This window comes from Blennius ocellaris (assembly GCF_963422515.1).
Source record: "Blennius ocellaris genome assembly, chromosome: 9".
NCBI classification, from domain to species: Eukaryota; Metazoa; Chordata; class Actinopteri; order Blenniiformes; family Blenniidae; genus Blennius; species Blennius ocellaris.
Window position 1 is genome coordinate 2,949,047 of NC_137658.1, and position 19,408 is coordinate 2,968,454.

Consider the following 19,408-nt stretch of genomic DNA (forward strand, 5'->3'; position numbering starts at 1 on the left):
GTGACACAGAGAATTCAAGATGAAAATATCTATATTTCCAAAAAAAACAAAACATTAACAATCGAAAATCTGTACAATCCCAACATGAAGTGAATTTTAAGACCAAATACATTTCTTTTTTTTAAACTGCAACATCCCCCCCCAAAAAACAAAAAATAAAACATTCTGTTGGTTCGAAATATAATGAAAACGAGACGTTTACACAGACTATGCCCAGATCACCAATTGGACTGCACCGCCTCCTCAGATCCCGTTGTAATTTCCATCAGATGGTGCAGATTCGATCAGATTGAAGTGCTTATAACGTGCAAATTTAATCAAGTCGACATTTAATGGGATTACTTTTGGTCCTTGTAACCACTATTTAAAAAAAATGTTGACAAAAAATAAAATAAAAATCTATATTTTCCTCCAAAATGTGTATTTTCTTGGTGGTTTGGATGGTCGGATTGGAGCTTCTTGACTAGATTAGACAAGGGCTAGCTGGTGTGTGTCGCCACCTGGTGGGTCGAACTTGCATTGCAAGAGTAGCTGACATTGTGTGCGGTTTCTTTCTTTTTTCTCTTTTTTTTTTTACATTAAACAAAAATATTACATAATGTGCCTTTCACAATTTCATAACTGGTATGTTTGATCTGCAGGTAATACTGATACATTCAACTTGACTTTCTTCGTTAAAACCAGAGAAAGTTAGAGTTTTTAAAAAAAAAACAACACTCAAATTACAATGAGGACAAAACATGTTACAAAATAAATAAAAAATAGATATTACATTGTCCTAAGAAACCCCAACTCAGTTTTGAGCTTTTACATTCAAAAGCAGCCCCGTGTTTCGTTTCACAAGTCACACTTTTGCCTTTTTTATTTTGTTTTTTTGTTTTTTTTAAACATCCAACTAAAAATAAAAAAAAAGTTTAAATAGCGGGAGTGAATGAAATTGTTCCCCCCAAAACGTTTCAAATTGATTAGTTAGATTTTGAGATGAAAAGCAGCAAATGCTCATTGAAACTCCGGTAAAGTTACCGGCAGCATTCATCTTATTCATCGTCGCCCTCAGAGAACCTCCGCCAGATCCACCCCACAGATCTGAAGCTAATCCTGTCGTTGTAGGAAAAAAGAAAATAAAGTTTGTTTATCCACTCGTGAGTCTCAGCACAGCGCGTCAGACCCCAATAAGTCAAAACGTCTCACAACTGGCACTAAAAAAACAAAATAAAAATGGCAGTTTCATTGAGCTTTGGGAGTTGGAAAAATACTATAAACAGGTTCTTTATTATTGCTAAATTAGCCTGTTTTCTGTTGATTTTTTGTTGTTGTTGCTGGTGTTACCAAATGGAATTCTTCTTTTTTTTTTTTTTTTTTTTAATTTAATTTCTTCATAATGTGCTTCAGAGAGGAAAAACTCCTCCTCACCTCCGGCCTGCAGTGAGCGGCTACCTCCACATGGGGGCGACAGTGAGCACGAGGGGCAGAGACAACAGAGGATGGAGGGAGCAGGAGGAGAGCGGTCCGGCCGCGGACTGGACTCGGCCGTGGCCGTTGTTTCGTCCCCACTTGGACCCGTTCCGGTCTCGGCCCCGGGGGGGCTTGGAGGCGGGGTTGGGGGCGGGGTTGCGCGGCTGCTTGGCGTAAGGCGGCATGTAAGGCCGGTGGCCCGTCCAGTCGTCGCTGTACCGCTCGTCAGGGTCTCCGGAGCCGCTGCCCTCCTCACCTGGAACACAAGAGGACCACTTCAGGAAAAAACGACTTTTAGGAGGAGCTTCGACACGAATGTGTTTTAAAAAAATAAAAAAATGAAGGCTGCAAATGATGTCCGTCGTTTATATTCAAACATGGATATACACTTTTTTTGTTGTTGTTTAAGGAGTCAAGTTAGTGTTTTTATATAGTGGTTCACGTTTTAATTAACGTTGGTGTTTCGGTTTGTTTGTTTTTTTTAAACGAGTATGAAATGTATCCTCCATTGTAATATGGAGCGAGAGAGGGAGAGATAGAGGAAGAGAGAGAGCGAGAGAGCGGAAGAGAGAGGGAAGAGAGAGGAAGAGAGAGGGAGAGAGAGGAAGAGAGAGTGAGAGAGAGGGAGAAATAGAGGAAGAGAGAGAGAGGGAGGGAGAGAGAAAGGGAGGGAGGTGGAGAGAGAGATGGAAGGGGAGAGAGGAAGACATAGAGAAGAGCGAGGGAGAGACAGGAAGAGAGAGCAAGCGAGCAATAAAGGAAGAGAGAGATGGAAGGGAAGAGAGGGAGAGATAGAGGGAGAGATAGAGGGAGGGAGAGAGAAAGGGAGGGAGGTGGAGTGAGAGATAGAAGGGGAGAGAGGGAGAGATATAGAAAGAGAGAGGAGAGATAGAGGAAGAAGAAGAGGGAGAGAGAAAGGGAGGGATGTGGAGAGAGAGATGGAAGGGGAGAGAGGGAGAGATAGAGGAAGAGAGAGGGAGGGAGTGGGAGAAATAGAGGAAGAGAGAGAGAGGGAGAGAGAGGGAGAAATAGAGGAAGAAAGAGGGAGAGAAAGGGAGGGAGGTGGAGAGAAAGATGGAAGGGGAGAGAGAGAGAGAGGGAGCAATAAAGGAAGAGAGAGATGGAAGTTAAGAGAAGGAGAGATAGAGGAAGAGAGAGGGAGGGAGCGGGAGAAATAGAGGAAGAGAGAGAGAGGGAGAAATAGAGGAAGAAAGAGGGAGAGAGAAAGGGAGGGAGGTGGAGAGAAAGATGGAAGGGGAGAAGAGAGAGAGAGAGAGAGCAATAAAGGAAGAGAGAGATGGAAGTTAAGAGAAGGAGAGATAGAGGAAGTGAGAGAGATGGAGGGAGAGAGAAAGGGAGAGAGATGGAAAGTGAGAGAAAGAGAGAGGGGGACAGCAAGAGGGAGGGACCGAGATGGAGGAGAGGGGAAGAAAGAGATGGAATGGAGGAGAGGGAGAGAGGACAGCAAGAGGGAGAGAGTGAGAGAGAGAGAGAGCAAGACAGAAGGGGAGGAAGAGAGAGAAACAGACAGACAGGAAGAGATGGAGAAAGAGAGAGAGAGAGAGGGGAAGGGGCGAGACAGAGGGAGAAACGTGGAGTCAATGTGAAAAAAAAAATACAGAAACAAATGAACTGCAGCAAAGAAAAAAAAAAGAGAAATACAGTGAAAACCTTCCCTTTCGTCATTGTTGAGCCTGAATAAAAGGAGAATCTCAGAACCCCCCCCCCCTCCCTCCCCACGCTGGAGGGGAACATGGAAGAAACTCACTGTCCACGAAGTCCATGTCCTGTCCGGTCTGGGCGTGTCTCAGTTTGTTGGTCGCCACCCTGCAGCTCCATGATCAGCTGCCTGGTCCTCACGTCTGGACGGGCGATGTCCACCTCCACCTCCGGGTTGTTGATCTGGCTCACCAGCCCGTCGCCCGTCACGTCCGGCAGGTACCTGCGGGGGAGACGTCATCACATCATCACCCTCAGTTCTCGCTGCTCTCATATTCTCTCATATTCTCCTCTTGCTTTTGGCAACAAGTCCAAAAACGTTACAGAAAACCGACACTAAAAATAAAAATAAACCAAATAATGGAACAAACAAAATAATGAATGGATGATGGGTAAAACAAATGCTATTATGGAATTCTCAAGCTAATTATCAAAAGAAAAAAAAGCGAAATTATTGAGGAATTGAGGTTCTATTGTCATAAATTCAGGGAGCGCTGACTGAGATTCTGTCATAATGGATATTCCGCATTTTAACGCCTACTTTTGGGAGCGATGGAGAGACTGAGGAAGACAGAAACCTCCCTGGTGAACGTCTGCATCTCGTTCAAGGCGTTTAAAGAAACACACCACAGTGACTCACTGACCCAGTTTCTTGTTGCTGCATCACCTGATTTTTTCTATTTTTTATTTTTTTTCCCTACTTATCTTGTCGCATGATTCCTTTTTTTATTGTGGTTTGTAAAAAAAAAAAAAAAAAAACGAACTGAATCTGTTTGGGAGTAATTAAGTTAATGAATCTCAAAACATCACAGACACACACAGGAAAAAAAAAAAAAGAAGGAGCAGAGCTGATTTTAGAAAGATTAAATGATGCAGCACTCGTCTCTGATCCATAACAACCTGCAGGCCCACGCAGGAGCATGTGGGCGACGGGGATGAAAAAAAGAAAATTAAATCAACTCAGACCTGTTTTGTCCCTCCTCTCCTCCTCCCGTCCTTCCTCTCCTCCTCCCTCCCTCCCTCTCCTCCACCCTCCTCCTCCCTCCCTCCCTCCTCTCCTCCTCCCTCCTCCCTCCACCTCCCTCCCTCCCTCCCTCCCTCCTCTCCTCCTCCCTCCCTCCTCCCTTCTCTCCTCCTCCCTCCTTCTCCCACCCTCCCTCCCCTCCTCCATCCTCCCCTCCTCCTTCCCTCCCTCCTTCCTCCCTCCTCCTTCCCCCTCCCTCCCTCCCTCCTCTCTCCCTCCTCCTTCCATCCCTCCCTCCTTCCTCCCTCCTTCCTCTGTTCTCCCTCCCTCCCTCCTTCCCTCCTCCCTTCCTCCCTCCTGCCTTCCTCCTCCTCCCTCCCTCCTCCCTTTCTCCCTCCTCCCTCCATCCTACCTCCCTCCCCCTCCTCCCTCACTACCTCCTTCCTCCTCCTCCCTCCCTCCCTCCCTCCATCCTACCTCCCTCCCTCCCTCATCCATCCTCCTCCCTCCCCTCCTCCCTCACTACCTCCTCCCTCCTTCCTCCCTCCTGCCTTCCCTCCTCCCTTCCTCCCTCCTCCCTCCCTCCCTCCATCCTACCTCCTCTCCCCCTGCTCCCTCACTACCTCCTCCCTCCTTCCTCCTCCCTCCTCCCTCCCTCCTGCCTCCTTCCTTCCCTCCCTCCTCCCTCCTCCCTCCTTCCTTCCCTCGCTCCTCCCTCCTTCCTTCCCTCCCTCCTCCATCCTCCCTCCCTCCCTCCTCCCTCCCTCCCTCTCTCTTCCCTCCCTCCTCCTTCCCTCCTCCCTCCCTCCCTCCCTCCTTCCTCCCTTCCTCCTCCTCCTCCCTCCCTCCATCCCCCCCTCCGTCCTCCCTTCCTCCCTCCTCCCTCCTTCCTCCCTCCTCCCACCCTCCATCCTCCCTCCCTCCTCCCTCCTTCCTTCCCTCCCTCCTCCATCCTCCCTCCCTCCTCCCTCCTCCCTCTCTCCTCCCTCCCTCCTCCTTCCCTCCTCCCTCCCTCCCTCCCTCCTTCCTCCCTTCCTTCCTCCCTCCTCCCTCCCTCCATCCCCCCTCCATCCTCCCTTCCTTCCTCCTTCCCCCTTCCTCCCTCCTTCCTCCCTCCTCCCACCCTCCCTCCTCCCTCCCTCGCTCCTCCCTCCTTTCCTCCCTCCTCCCTTCCTCCATCCCTCCTCCCTCCCTCCCTCCCTCCCTCCTCCAGGCCCTTCGCTGTGACCCTCCTCACCTCCCCCGGGTCTGCCCATTCCAGCATCGGTCCTCGTTGGTGACGTCGGCGGAAACCTTGTCGTCGTTGCAGATGGTGTGTGGGAGCGACACCCAGAAGCCCCTCATGGGCCGCAGCCTCTCCTTCAGCTCCGTGACCTGCGTGGAGGTGGAAAGAGAAAAAAAAAAGCGCTTATGACTCAGACGCCGTTGGAAGTCTTGTGCTTGTGTTGTGGGACGGACGAGGAGCTGGCAGGACTCTCAGGAATACATTTAAAAAAACAAACAAACAAACATCTTTTCTTCTGATATCACACACTTTTTTCCAGAACTTCAATTTTTTTTCGAACCACTGCAGTTATAGAACTTGGGACTTGTTTTAGTTTTTTATATTGACTGATTTATTTTGTAGTCAAACTGCAAACAAGAGGCTTTTTTCCTGTTTCAGTCCCTCTGTTGTTGAATGAATGAGTTTTTTTTTGTGTTTCCTCACCAGCCGGTCCAGGTTGGTGCCTGCGGCCGTGGTGGGCTTCTCCTCGGGGGTGTAGGTGCGGAAGGGCCTCCTGCTGCCCCCCGACTCTCTCGGCGAGCGTTTGGCCCGAGCCGGAGCCGGCCGGGGATTCCCACAACCTTGGAACACCTGAGGGGGGGAATAAAAACAAAACAGTCACGTTTACATTTCATTTAATTGGGGATATTTCTCATCAGTCGCAGAGTAAAACGCCTTGGAAAAGGAGAAAGTCTGGAGATGTTCAAAGAAAAACGAAATGAGCATCAACTTGTGTCTTAAGCTTAACATTTAACGATATTTATTATATACTCCGACTTTCATTCATCCTGTGTGGGACCTCGGGGGGCTTCAAGCATTTGATCTACATGCATATGTATGTAATATAACTGAGGAATACCATAGTACCAAAGAACAAGCATGACAGATGGTGAAAACCGGTCCGAATCATGTTTGTTGCCGTTAAAATGTTGGGTTTTCTTGTTTTGTTTGTGACGATTGTTCGATGTTGATCACACAAGGAGGAGGCGCGTCGCTTTCTTTCAACAGAACTTTATGTAACGATCGGAAATCAGCCAAGGAGAGTTAGGAAACACTGCCATATCAGATATCTGTGAGGAAAATGACATTTTTAGTCATATTCATGGATATTTTTATGCATATTTTAACATTTTCTTTCTGGAAAAAAACCAGACCGCACTCCAAGAACGAGAATCTTCTACAATCTTCTTCATTATTGCTGCACTGCATCATAGAAAAAGAGGTGCTTTTTAAAATATCGGTATTTCCCAACCTTTTCCACGTCTCTCAGAACATCTGTAGAAACATTACAGTGATGCCAACGGGTCGTTTTGAGAAAAGCTGAACCGCAAACGCGTCTCCGGCGGTTCGAGGAGGAGCTGCAGTGAGTCTGTACGAGAGCCTGCTCGTCGCTCGCGGCGAATTCCACCGCCGAAGCGCGAGACTCTCCGCTCTCGGAGAGTCGGTGGGCGTCTCTCTCTGCTGGATTCACTCCTGGGACCTCTGCCGTGTTTTAATCATCTCTTTGTGTTCACGTCCAGTCGTTTCCACTGCACGCCGTCTCATTAAGGAGATTCGAGAAATCAAAAATCGCTGCTTTGGCGGTGGTGGTGGTAGGGGGTTGCACTCTTAAAGACTTTAACACTAGCTTGATGAATGCTAAAGCACATCTTCATGTCCGGATGCCCTCTTCCTTACCTTACTGGAGATGCCGACGCTGTTTTCCTGCATGTGCATAATGCCCTCTGACACCTTCACAGAGATGGAGTCGGCCGCGAGCTCCATGTTGAACGGCCCCTCCAGCTTCTCTGACACCTGGTACAGAGCATCTGATGGAGGGAGCGAGAGAGAGAGAGAGAGAGAGAGAGAGAGAGATTTAAAATAGAAGGAAATGCAGTTTAACCCTTAGATGCACATGTGTTGTTATTCTTCAACATCTTTAAAATGAAAAGTTGTAATATATTCATATTCCAGGTATTCCTCATAAAACACGTTTGTCACATGAGGCCATTCGCATTTTTATTTATTTTTTCAGTAATTTTCAGTAATTGCAGTTTTTGTATCAGAGTTGCTAAGAATTAAGTTTCATAAAAGATTACATAGGAACTGCTTGGGGTCATTTTTGACCCCCACTTGTGGAACTGTGGGGTCATGATACAAAAACGGCAATTTCTTAAAAATTAATGGAAAAAAAAAAAAAATGCAAATGGCCTCATGTCACAAACATGTTTTATGAGGAATACCTACAATATGAAAATATTACAGCTCTTCGTTTTAAAGATTTTGAAGAATAACAACCCAGTATATTGCAAAAAATGCATTGATTTGAATTGTGGTCATTTTCGACCCCACCTGTGGAAGAGTGTCGGTATTGGTAGGTTGTGCATCCAAGGGTTAATCATTTTATATTCAATTATAGGAGAAATTGATGTTTACATTTTTACTCCTTCTGCATACAAATGTAGATCACGTGGATTGAGTTGTTTCTTTGTTTTTGTTTCATTCATTTGAATGTTTCTTTTTTTTCCCGCTTTGTACGTTTGAAATAAAGATTCATTCATTACAACTTATCGTCATTACAATATCACAATATATTGTATGTTTCCAGGTACCGTTCAGTTCTGCTCTTCATGTCAACATATTTGGTCGTTCGGACGGATGGTTTGTCTGCAACGAGCTCCAAATGGTAGAAATTTAAAAGAAAACATTGATTTTTGTTTTATATTTGATTTTTTTTTTTTTTTTTTTACAAATTCCATAGGAGACCCGAGCTGAAATATCAGAGATGGCACCATGAAAACTAACAAACTGGCATTAGCCTCTAAGTCATATTGTCAGGGCTGAGTTTGTAAAAGTACCCATAATGCAAAGGGGTTTTTTTGGACGGGGGGTATTCCACTGTAGTTTTTCACCAGAAGGTTGAACTAAAATTGGTGCCATTTTGAGTTTGTAATTGTTTGGTTTTGTAAAAATATCGACATTTTCGTCACGTATTCTCTGCGCCGCAAGAAAGAAAGACTTAAAAGGGTTCAATTTAAAGGTTTTAACGGCACTATTTTACCAGTCGAGATGAAATTGGACTTCATGTGGTCCCTGGGTTTGACATCCCTGCAGTGGGTGTGTTGACATTGTCTGTTTATCACATTAAATAATTCATGGTGGCGTCAGGGCGGGCCATGAGAAGCACAAAAATCAAAAAACAAAAATCAACCGTCAACAAACAACAAACGTTTCCTGGTGGAAACGGCACAAGAAAATAAAAAGGTAATTTTGTGCAGCCGTATTATATATATGGGTTAGATTTACATGTCTTTAGGTGTTCGGCATGATCGGGAAGCCGTCGTCAGATCAAGACGGGTGTGGAGAAGCGAGGAGGGCGTCAATGGGCGGAAAAAAAGGGCGTGCAACAAAAGTAGAAGGGAGTTTGAGTCAGATAGACGTGGACGGGGTGATGAAAAGGGGAGGAGGCACATGCACATGAAAAGAAGAAAATAACGGGCGAGAAGGTGAAGCTCTGATGAAAGGGGACGCAAACGGAGGACGGCAGATGAGTTGTGGGGGAGCGGAGAGGCATGAATGATTAATGGGGGAGTAATGCATTAGGGTAAAAAAAAAAGAGAGAGAGAGAGAGAAAATGCAAGTGAATGAGTGACAAGGTGGCAATGAAAACGTGCTACTTTCAGGTGAGTTTAACGACGGTAATGTTCCAAAGAGGAACGAAGACTCATTTAGCCGCCGTCGTATTTTGTGCTTCATGATCGAGAAATCCCCGAAAGTTGAGACAAACAGGAAGCGCCCCACGACATGAAAGATGCATCACGCCGTCCCGCCCTCTCACCCACCAATGAAGTTGTTCCACTCGGTGTCCAGGTCGGCCTGGTTGGCCAAGCAGCCCTTCATGACGTTGAGGCACAGCGAGTGGCAGGGCCGCACCGAGGGCATCCCCCGACACAGGGGGCAGTACCACTGACGCATGAGGCCGCGCACACACTCCGAGTCGGCAGTCAGCTGCAAAACAAGGCGGGGGGAGGGGGGGGGGGGGTTAGAGAGCTGCAACCGTGTGTGTGTGTATCTGTTTATTTCACTGAGTGTGTGTGTGTCGGTACGTGCATCTTTGTTTACTTTAGTGTGTTTGTGCTTCTGTGTGTGTCTGTTTAGTTCAATGTGTCTGCATGTGCCTATTTACTAGAGTGTGTGTGTGTGTGTGTTTATTTGAGTGTGTGTGTGCACGCATGTGTGTGTGTGCCTTTATATATGCGTGCGTTTGGTTGTATTAGTGTGTGTGTGTGTGTGTGTGTCTGTGTGTGTGTGTGTCTGTGTGTGTGTGTGCGTGTACGTGTACGTACGGGCATCTTTGTTTATTTTAGTGTGTTTGCGCTTCTTGTGTGTCTGTTAGTTCAGTGTGTCTGCGTGTGCCTATTTACTAGAGTGTGTGTGTGCGTGCATTTGTGTGTAAATGTTTGAGTGTGTGAGCGTGCGTTTGGTTTTCATTAGTGTGTCTGCATGTGTGTGTGTGTGTACGCACGTCCATCTTTCTTTATTTTAGTGTGTTTATCCATCTGTGTGTGTCTGTTTAGTTCAGTGTGTCTGCGTGTGCCTATTTACTAGAGTGTGTGTGTGTGTGTGTGTGTTTATTTGAGTGTATGTGTGCACGCATGTGTGTGTGTCTTTATATATGAGTGTCTGCGTGTGTGCATGCATTTGTGTGTAACTGTTTGAGTGTGTGAGCGTGTACAAGGTTGTATTAGTGTGTCTGCATGTGTGTGTGTGTCTGTTTATTCGAGTGTGTGTATGCATTTATTTGTGTGTGTGTGTGTGTTTGTCTTTATTCGAGTGAATGAGTGGGTGAGTGAGTATGTCTACATTGTAGTGAGTCTGTGATTGCTCATTTACTCGAGTGTGTGTGTACGAGTTTGAGTGTGTGTGCGTGCATCTGTGTGTAACCTTTTTATTGAGTGTGTGTGTGTGTATGTATGTGTGTGTGTGTACTAGTAATAACTCCCTGTATTCACACTCCCTTCCTGCCGATAATAAGGTCATTATATTTGAACTCCCTGACAGTTTTCAACGAGGCTGCCGGCTATTTTGAGATGAAACCTGATAGGAAGCCTCTTTGTCACAACGAGTGTGAACGTCCGTCCTCTCGTGTTTAGGAACCCGAAATGAGGACGCGTGAAAAATCCTCGCACCTTCGTCACTTTGTTCACGATGTCCCGGCCAGTCGCTAAAGCTTGAGACAGCGCTCTGGCTGCGATGAAAGCCCTCGACACCTGCGATTAAAGAAAAACAACAACAATGATAATAATAATAATAATAATAATAAATTGTAGTAAAACCTCCAGTGCACACACTTGGACGCGGAGTTTGCGGGAACGTCGCCGAACGGCTGCAGCTGCTCGGCGTGCTTGCTGACGCACTCCAGGTAGTCGTCGGTGGAAGTGGTACTGGGGGTTGACCAGGGAGAAGACGCGCTCCACCAGCCGGGACCAGAAGTCCGACAGGACCTCCGGCAGACTGACGCTGCCCCCTGTGGACAGAAGAGGAAACGTCGCAGTGTTTACTTCCTGGGGGGGGGGGGGTTTGGAGAAGCAAAGTCACTCGTTCAAATCAGGGATCGTGGTGATGTGGTCAAAGGACAGTTGTTAAAAAAAGAAGAAGAAGAAAAAAAGAGAGGAGGGGGAGGAATAGAGGGGAAAAAAAGAAGGAGGAAAAAAAGAAGAGATAAAAAGGGAAAAAAGGAGAGAAAAGAGGAAAAAGAAAAGAAAGAGGAAAAAAAGGACAATGTTATTCACTTATATGCTGTTTTTTTTGTTGTTTGTTTTCAGAATATGAGGCAAAACCGACCAAAACACACTGAAGTGAATAATTAAAATAAAAAAATTATAAAATGTAGGGAGCACATTGTTCCAACTCTATTAAAATATTAAATTATATTCAATATTTCCGTAAACGTATTGTAGGAGAGTCATTCAAATGATTGGAAATAGATTATTTACATTTGTTATTCTAGAAAAAACTTTAAAGGCGTCTTTTTTGTACTTAAGTGTGATTTTGATTAAAGACTTTAAAGACTTTTTTTTTTTTACTTAATTGGCTATTTAAATTTGGAAAGTTTCAAAAAAAAACATAATATAACGTACCACTAGTATTAACAAGATTTCTTAACACATCATTTGTGTCTGATATTCCTTTAAGATCTGTAAAAGGTTCCATTGACACAACATTGTTTTCCAACAATGTAATGTGTCATTTCCAAAAATAGAGCCTCAGTATAAGTGTGTGTGTCACATTATGTAGTCTGGCCCTGTGGTATTATTAACGAATCTTCTCCTCTAAATAAGCTTGTTGACTCTCCAGCCTCACATGATCCATATACATGCTGTTTGGCAGGCCGGGCTGCAGATGGATTCACCAAAACAGAGCGATCTGCAGCATAAATAGAAACGGTCTGGCATCCGTGGGAAGCCAGTTCTCTCCGTTGCGTTGCAGTGAATTGCTGATCAAAAGGAGAAGAAGAAGAAGAAGAAGAAGAAGAAGAAAAAAAGCTTTGTATCCTCTGATGTACAGCGTCGCTGTGAATTCATCCCAGCAGCTTTCCGCCGCCCTTTATAAAGACGGTTTACTCAGCAGTTAGTCTTTCTTTATGATGAGGCCGACTTGAGCCTCGTCATTCCTGCATTGACATATCCTGAATTCTCCCAGTCCCTTTAGGAATATTTACAGGGATGACAGAAACAAATTAGAAATATATAAACTCCCATTACTGCAATCAGGTGATGCTAATCTAAATAATGTTACTCATACAGTTTACATCATGTCATCTATTCTGCTACTTTATGATTAGTCTTTAATTCTGTAGAATAAAATTTAACATTTTTTTTCAATAAAATAAAACAAAAAATTTTATAAAAATAATATAATATAATCTAACATAACATAATATAACATAATATAACATAATATAATATAATATAATATAATATAATATAATATAATATAATATAATATAATATAATATAATATAATATAATATAATATAAAATTAAATTAAATAAAAAAAAAATTATAAAATATTAAAATTTATAAAAAGATAAGAAAAGAATCTCAGAGGAAATTTCTTTAAACAGCTATACATCCTCATTTAATTACTATTCCCTAATTCTTATTCGCGCTATAGTTTCTCAGAAATATGCTTTCAACATACATATTCACTCCAGGTCAATTAAATTAAATGTGAATGTGGTTAAATAGTAATGAATACTGAGTAGGTTTTCTCAAAGTCCAACATTACTCTCACTGTTATTAATTTGTAAGTCACCACGTCATAAGTGAACAGTGGTTGTTTAAATAAACAAACGACTCCCTTAAGGTGACATTTTGCTTCTTTCCATCGTTCTTATCCATCATGATAACGGCTGGTGGGACCGTCACGTCACAAAAAGTTCAACGATGAAGAAAGTTCCACAGACAGAAAATGTAAAGATATTGAACCAACCAGAATAATATCTGCGAAACTCCACAAACAGCTCCTGGAAGACGTGTGCATTCTGAGTGAAGAGCTGGCCGTACGTCTTGGTGAACATCTGGTTCATGGACTTCTCTGAAATGTCTATCAGCTCCCGGAAAAACTCTGTAGAGGGAAGAGGATAAGACGTTAAAATGAGTCGATCACCCACCTTCCTTTCCTTTTTAAATCTTTTTTTTTTTTTTGTCAGCCCCCCCCCCCCCCCCCCCTCAAGTTTAACATCTCATAACTAAGGTTCCATCAGATCCTTCACCGTGGTAACCGAGTGTACGCCACAGAAAATCCATCTTGAAGACTCATACACAGTCTCCCACTCCTCAAGCATCTTTCAGTGAGTCATCGCAGACATTATATAAATGTAAGAGGACGGCGGAAAAAAAGGTGATAGTGATCCAACGCAGGTAGGAGGAGGAAGTGTAAATTCTTCTCCGGGCTGTGGAGGCTGTCAGCCTGCAAAAAATGCAAATGATTCGAGCGATCGGAGTTTCCAGACACTTTCAAGGAGCAACCGCTGCTCCCGGGAAACAAAGGCATGGGTCTTCAGTCACCGTTGTTTATTAGCTGCTGCACAGTGCGATGTGGATTTCATTTCAAGTTCAATAATAAAATGTGACTTGTTCTCTGGTGAATTCGAAAGTAACAAGCAGGAGGACATAGTGGAATATCCAATACTGATATATGGATTATATGGATTTAATGTTAAACCAGTGCAGCCATTTTTTTGTACAATGTTAAAGGGAAAGGCTCTTTTTTTAGGTTCCAGCCAGGTTTACTTCATGTTTAAAGCACCCATGTGTCCCTGTCCTCCAGAGTGTAGTTATTTAGTTGTAAAGTTTTAGTAAGGGTGTGTATTATAATATGGTGGACGGCCCAATCATTCATCTCTGTACTATTTATAAAAGGTTTGGATGTTTCGTGGAAATTTAACTGTGATGTACAGATGAATGGATGTCAAAGGTCAAATGTTACGTTGAGAATTGTGTGAACTATTGAAAATACCATTAAAAACAAAACAAGTAGAGTTTCTGAAGAGGTTAAAAGAAAGATTAATTGAGACAATTGATACCATTTACATTACTAAAAGCATCACTTCCCTGCGACCTCGGCGTGAAACAGTTCATCAATATTTCTTTTTTCCAGGAAACTTGTTATACTTTAAGACAATCCGGGATTAAACTACAAGAAGATACAGTAAAGTGAACTCTTCTTATTTTCTTGGAGCTCGTAAGCATTAAAAAGAGAGGAGTGCGGGAGAACGTTTTTGGTTTTTTTTCTCCTATTAACTCTCTATTTAAAGGACGGTGTCTCTCACCGTCAAACCTGCGGTGTCTCTGTGTGAAGGTGGTCAACAGGAACTGGCTGTTGTCCTCGATGGCCTTGAGGAAGTCCCTCTCGCTCTGCAGCGCCAGCGTCTCCTCCATCTGACTGGAGCAGCAGGTGTAGTCCTGAGGACAGAGCCGCAGGTGCTCCCCTACACCCGTACGCCACACGGTGGGGTGGGAAAAAGAAGGTTTTAGCACTACATGATAATAAGGTCAGAAATATAACATTCAATAGAGGGATTTTGCAAGGAACGGTCATTTCAATCAAAAAAATCAAATAAAAAAGTTCTGCTCAACTTTGCATCACATCTCCAGCTTGTAGCGCAAAAAAAATCAATAAAAAAAAGAAAAACCCCTGAGGTGAAGTGAAGCAGCTTTTAGTTCCTACGCGCCTCACCTGTGGAACAGACCCCCTGCTGAGTTATGCCCTTCTTTAAAATCAGGCCTTAAGACACTAGAATTTCCTCAGGCGTTCCAATAAACAACAGATTCCACTTATTTTACTATTACATCTGACTTCATTCTTCTTTTTATGCCTTTTCTGAAACCGCGTCATTTCAACGCGCCTCCTTTATTCCCTCGTAAAGCGTCGAGAATCGCCTCGCGTGCTTCATAATTAAATCCGGACCAGAGCTCTAAACTCGGGGTCGTTGCCCCCTTACATGGCCCTAGAGATCTCCGGGGCTCCGCCGTCTGGAGCGACACGCTTCGAAACAGGCTCACAGTCCGGGTCTTCGCTGCAGATCTGCCTGAATTTACACAATCCAGAACTTCCTGAGGCCAATCGGTCCCCCTTTGGCAGAAACAATCTCAAACACCTCACTATACATATGTATATATGTATTGCTAGTGATGTCAGTACGTCTAGTCAAGGTAAATAAAAATGTTCCACTCTTCAAAGAGAAATGTTATAAAGACAAAAGGTCTAATTAAAAAAAAGAAAAGAAATGTAATTTCCCTACATGAATAATTCAACTTCAATCTGTTTTTGTCAGCTCAGGTTGGGGTCTTTGATATGTCTGAGGTAATGATGTATGCAAACGACAGGCGGGGTGGGTGGTGGTGGTGGTGGGGGGGGGGGGGGGGGGGGGGGGTTAGAGGGAAGGGAAGGGGGAGAACGCCGAGCACAAAATGTGGAAGACGACTGGATTCTTTGTTTCTGCAGTATCACAATCCAACACGAACATCGAGCCTGTTCGTACGGCCCAAAGTCTCATTTCCAACTCCACCCTGGCTGATGCCCCTATCTGCCTCTTTTGTTCTCTCCGTCCCACTATTGCCCCTCTCTCATCCCTCTATTTCCATTTCTAAACTGCCACCCTTCATCCTTCACTCTCCCGGCCATCTGCTCCCCCACCGGCCCACGGGACAGTGAGCTCAGGCTCAGGCAGTGGGGATAGCCCACTGAACACACACACACACACACACACACACACACACACACACACACACACACACACACACACACACACACACACACACCCAATCAGTGAGTTGTGTTTCACACACTGAGCTCTGCTGCCATGAAATCAATCCTCTGCAAACACACACATTTTTTTTTTAAACCACAATTACTTTTAACAGGAGCCTCATGTTTTTGTCTTTCTGAAACAAAACAAGGAATAATCTCTCACCAATTAAAAAAAAAAAAACAACCTCAAGAAGTAAGGGCAACATCTTAAAATAAACAACAGAAATAAACATTTCAACCATTTAACCTTTGAAATCTGCCCCCTTCCCCTCCCCTCCCCTCCCTCTATACAACACTTCAAATCATCCACAATCCCAAGTGTTTGTAATCTACAGGAAGTCTTTTTTTTCCTCCTGGAGGTTAGATTATCAGCAGTGCACACAGCCTTCGGGTGCACGCAGGGGCTCCACTGTGGGCCAGTGTAGGCAAAAGACTAATTAGGGGCGAGGTTCTTTGTTGCACCGGTGTTGGCAATTTGCTCATCCCCTTAATCATCCCATTTAAACCGCACCAGTGGGAGGAGGAGGCGGGTGTAATTTGTTTTAAACCACACCGGTGTTTCTCCAGAAGAGACGCACCAGGATGAGCCCCCACACTCTTTCTCTGAGGCGTTTTAGTGAGTTGGGAAACCTTCTTGTACTACTTCCCTATGCAGTCATTTTTTTTTTTGTTTGTTATGGGTGTCTGTAGTTTAAGCAGGGCATTTCTTGGCGTAATAATAGTCCCTATAGTGATTTATGGTGCGTAAATGAATGCGCTTAATGTTATTTTAATGCCTGTTGGGGGTTCAATGGAGCGCGTCTAGAACATCACAGAAACGCACCATATATTAACTATAATAACTGTACATCGCAGTGTTCCAGTTTAAACCACTCCTCCCCCTGGAGGTGGTTGCGGTCTTACCGGAGATTTGAGTGAGCGGAGCGGTGCCCGTGCTGTAGCCCATCTCCGCGTACACCTGCCGGGTGTCCGAGCAGCTCCGCCCCGCAGCGGCCACCGGGCTGCGGGTCCCGGACAGGGCAGCCACCGTGCCCAGCAGCACCAGCAACCGGCTGTCCATCCTCAAACCCCCCCCCCGCAAAAAAAAAAATTCAAAAAATAAAAGTAGACTGTGGCTACAGCTGCTTCAGGATTATTATTAAATGAATGAATGAATGAAGGAGTGGTGGTCGGACAGAAGACAAAAGTAAACAGGGTGGGAAGGTCCCAAATCCTCAGGCGCTCAAAACAGCCATACTTTCTCTTGGAAGAAGTGCAAAAATGAAATAAAAAAAAAAAAAAATCATCCAGGGTGAGGTTTCACGTCACGGGTATGTTTCCATCGGTTGCGTCCTGCTTCCAGCTGATGTTGGAAATAATAGGAGAGAAGGGAGGCGCTCCAGCCTGAATCAACCTGCGTCAAGTTAGAGTGAAGAGCGACGGGTGTACCGGAAGAGGGAGAGATTTCAAAATACGAGCACAGGCAGCAGGGCACCGCAGAGCTTCCACAAACGCAATGAAACGCCTATTAAAGATCGCCAGCGTGTTAAACGTCCTCATAGTCCGCAACCTGAATATATCATGAAGCAAGGCCACTGTCATATTCACATCAGGAAGCATGTTTCCCCTTTCACAATTGAAATATTTGCCGTTGAGCACAGAATGCCAGTATTAAAACAACATATAAAAGAAAACATTTTATAATAGAGGTCCCAATTCTTCATAGTGAGATGTCTGAAAGAACTCAGTCAGCAAATTTGGTTCGTTTAACAGCATGGAGAAGGGATAGAGGCGCAAGTCACCGCAGCTCAAGAACAATACAGTGCATGTCAGGTTTTATTTGAAAACAAGGAATTATCAGGTGTTACAAGGGAGCCAGACGAGTCTCGATCTGAGCTTGACTCTATGTGGAGTATAGATATGAATGATGGATGAAATTTTAAAAGATGGAAATGAATTCATCATAACCTCGGGTGATGAATTTCATTTGCGTGGAGGTGCACAAAGATTCTCAAACACATGTCTGCATGTTTACTGTTATAGCTTTCATGATCTGTGGCAATTTCTCGGGTCAAAATTTTGCTTTATACAATTTTGAAAAACAGGATCATGATTGGAAAACTGATCATATTTAACGGGTCATACAGATGGGTTTTTTTGCGGTTACATTTGGCTCCATCCCTGCATTTTGCCCACGTCCAGGCTCCAGCTTGATTTCAATCTAATAGAATGGGAATAAGTGATGGATTAATGGATGGATTATCCATCTGTGGTTTCCACTAGGCAATGTGGAAAGTAATGATTTACCTATACTGCAATCGCTGTGATTAAGTTCTTATTTGGGACACGTGAAAGGATATTTTGCTTCAAATAGCTTGTGTTCTTCAACCCATATACTTCAGTGCAATTTACACCACGTTGTCTAACTTGCTATTGTTAAACTCACAAGTCAGATTTGAGTCTGAAAAACAAATCCCAATATGATCAGGCATGTAGCACAGCTTAGGCAGACTATATACAGTTCCACATGAGCAAGCAGAGGGGATTCAAAGGAGAAAACCCTTTTAACAGCTGGAAACCTGCAGAACCAGACTCAGGGGTGGAGACGGTGTGTGTTAGAGAGATGTTTTATTTTGAAGCTGTGGAGCAGAAGCAGCGCTTCCCCCGGTCTGCTTTGACCGAGGTGCATGCCTTTCAAACACAGAACAATGGACCATGCAGAGAGCAGCTGAGCCCACCGACACCACCTCAGGGGGTTAAATGAAACCTGCACAGAAATAATATGTGGATATTATAGAATAATGTGTTTCTATGCGTTAATAATGAGGGGAAAAAATACAATTTCAGTGTCTTTGGTTTCAAAATCAACATGCAAAACTTCTCAATATTGACCCGAGATTCAGTTCAATTCGTTCAATTCATGTTATTGTTATTACCTGATAAGAATCGATCTCCTTTAGAAGAGACCAATCATGTTCAGGCGCGCTGAAATTCTAACCAATCAGGATCCACAATATCATGTTTCTTCCGGGTCCTGATATCTCGGCCAATCAGATTCCTCCTATCATTTTTTTTTCAGGATCCCCTTACCGCTTAAACTTACCGTTTTGGAAATGCAAAGAAAAACGGCAAATTAGCGGCACATATTCATCAAAAGTGATTTTTTAGAAGGTAATGTCTTGTCTTTTATATCGCCGAAATTTATTCGTCACACTTACAACTTTCATCTTGCTTGTGTCTAATGCTAGTTGTCCATAGACTTTATGTGGCGTTAGCAATGTCTGCGCTAACAGTTCATCGATGAGTATGTTCAATAAAAGTCGGTTTATTTTTTAAAAGCAATGCTTAAATTAGTTTAGGTAGATATCTGTTAAAGCAGTAGACCAGTCTTTGCAGCTTCCTCGCTCATATTACGGTTTAGCTTCTGAGCTAAATCAATGCTAATTGTATTAGCAGAGTTTAGCTGACCTTGAATGTGTCAATCCACAGGAGCCGAAGTCTGAAGACTATCGAACCATCTGGAAAACCATCTGGAAAACCATCTAACCAGCTGTGAAGTCCAGACCAAGTCCCTCAGCCAGAATGCAGAGTGAAGGATCTGTGTTGGACAGGTAAAGTGAGACAGGCCTGTGGAGATTCTCCATTACTGGGCCTCATTATGTCCATTTTAATTGTTATATTTAAAAAAAAGAACACTTAACCCTATAATGTTGATGTGTTCAAGTTCCTA

General features: G+C 44.0%; 1 protein-coding gene across 1 annotated transcript; it reads right to left on the reverse strand.

The window, feature by feature from the left end:
• Positions 1 to 1,433: 1,433 nt before the first annotated feature.
• On the reverse strand, positions 1,434 to 16,759 carry gpc2 (glypican 2; the record flags this gene model as incomplete). Its single annotated transcript, XM_080502531.1, is given in 14 exon segments — positions 1,434 to 1,711; positions 3,224 to 3,284; positions 3,286 to 3,397; positions 5,376 to 5,512; positions 5,847 to 5,993; positions 7,080 to 7,210; positions 9,224 to 9,389; positions 10,571 to 10,651; positions 10,733 to 10,749; positions 10,752 to 10,815; positions 10,817 to 10,908; positions 12,877 to 13,011; positions 14,219 to 14,377; positions 16,603 to 16,759. Coding segments are annotated over 14 exon segments (1,737 nt in total).
• Between the last annotated feature and the right edge of the window lie 2,649 nt (positions 16,760 to 19,408).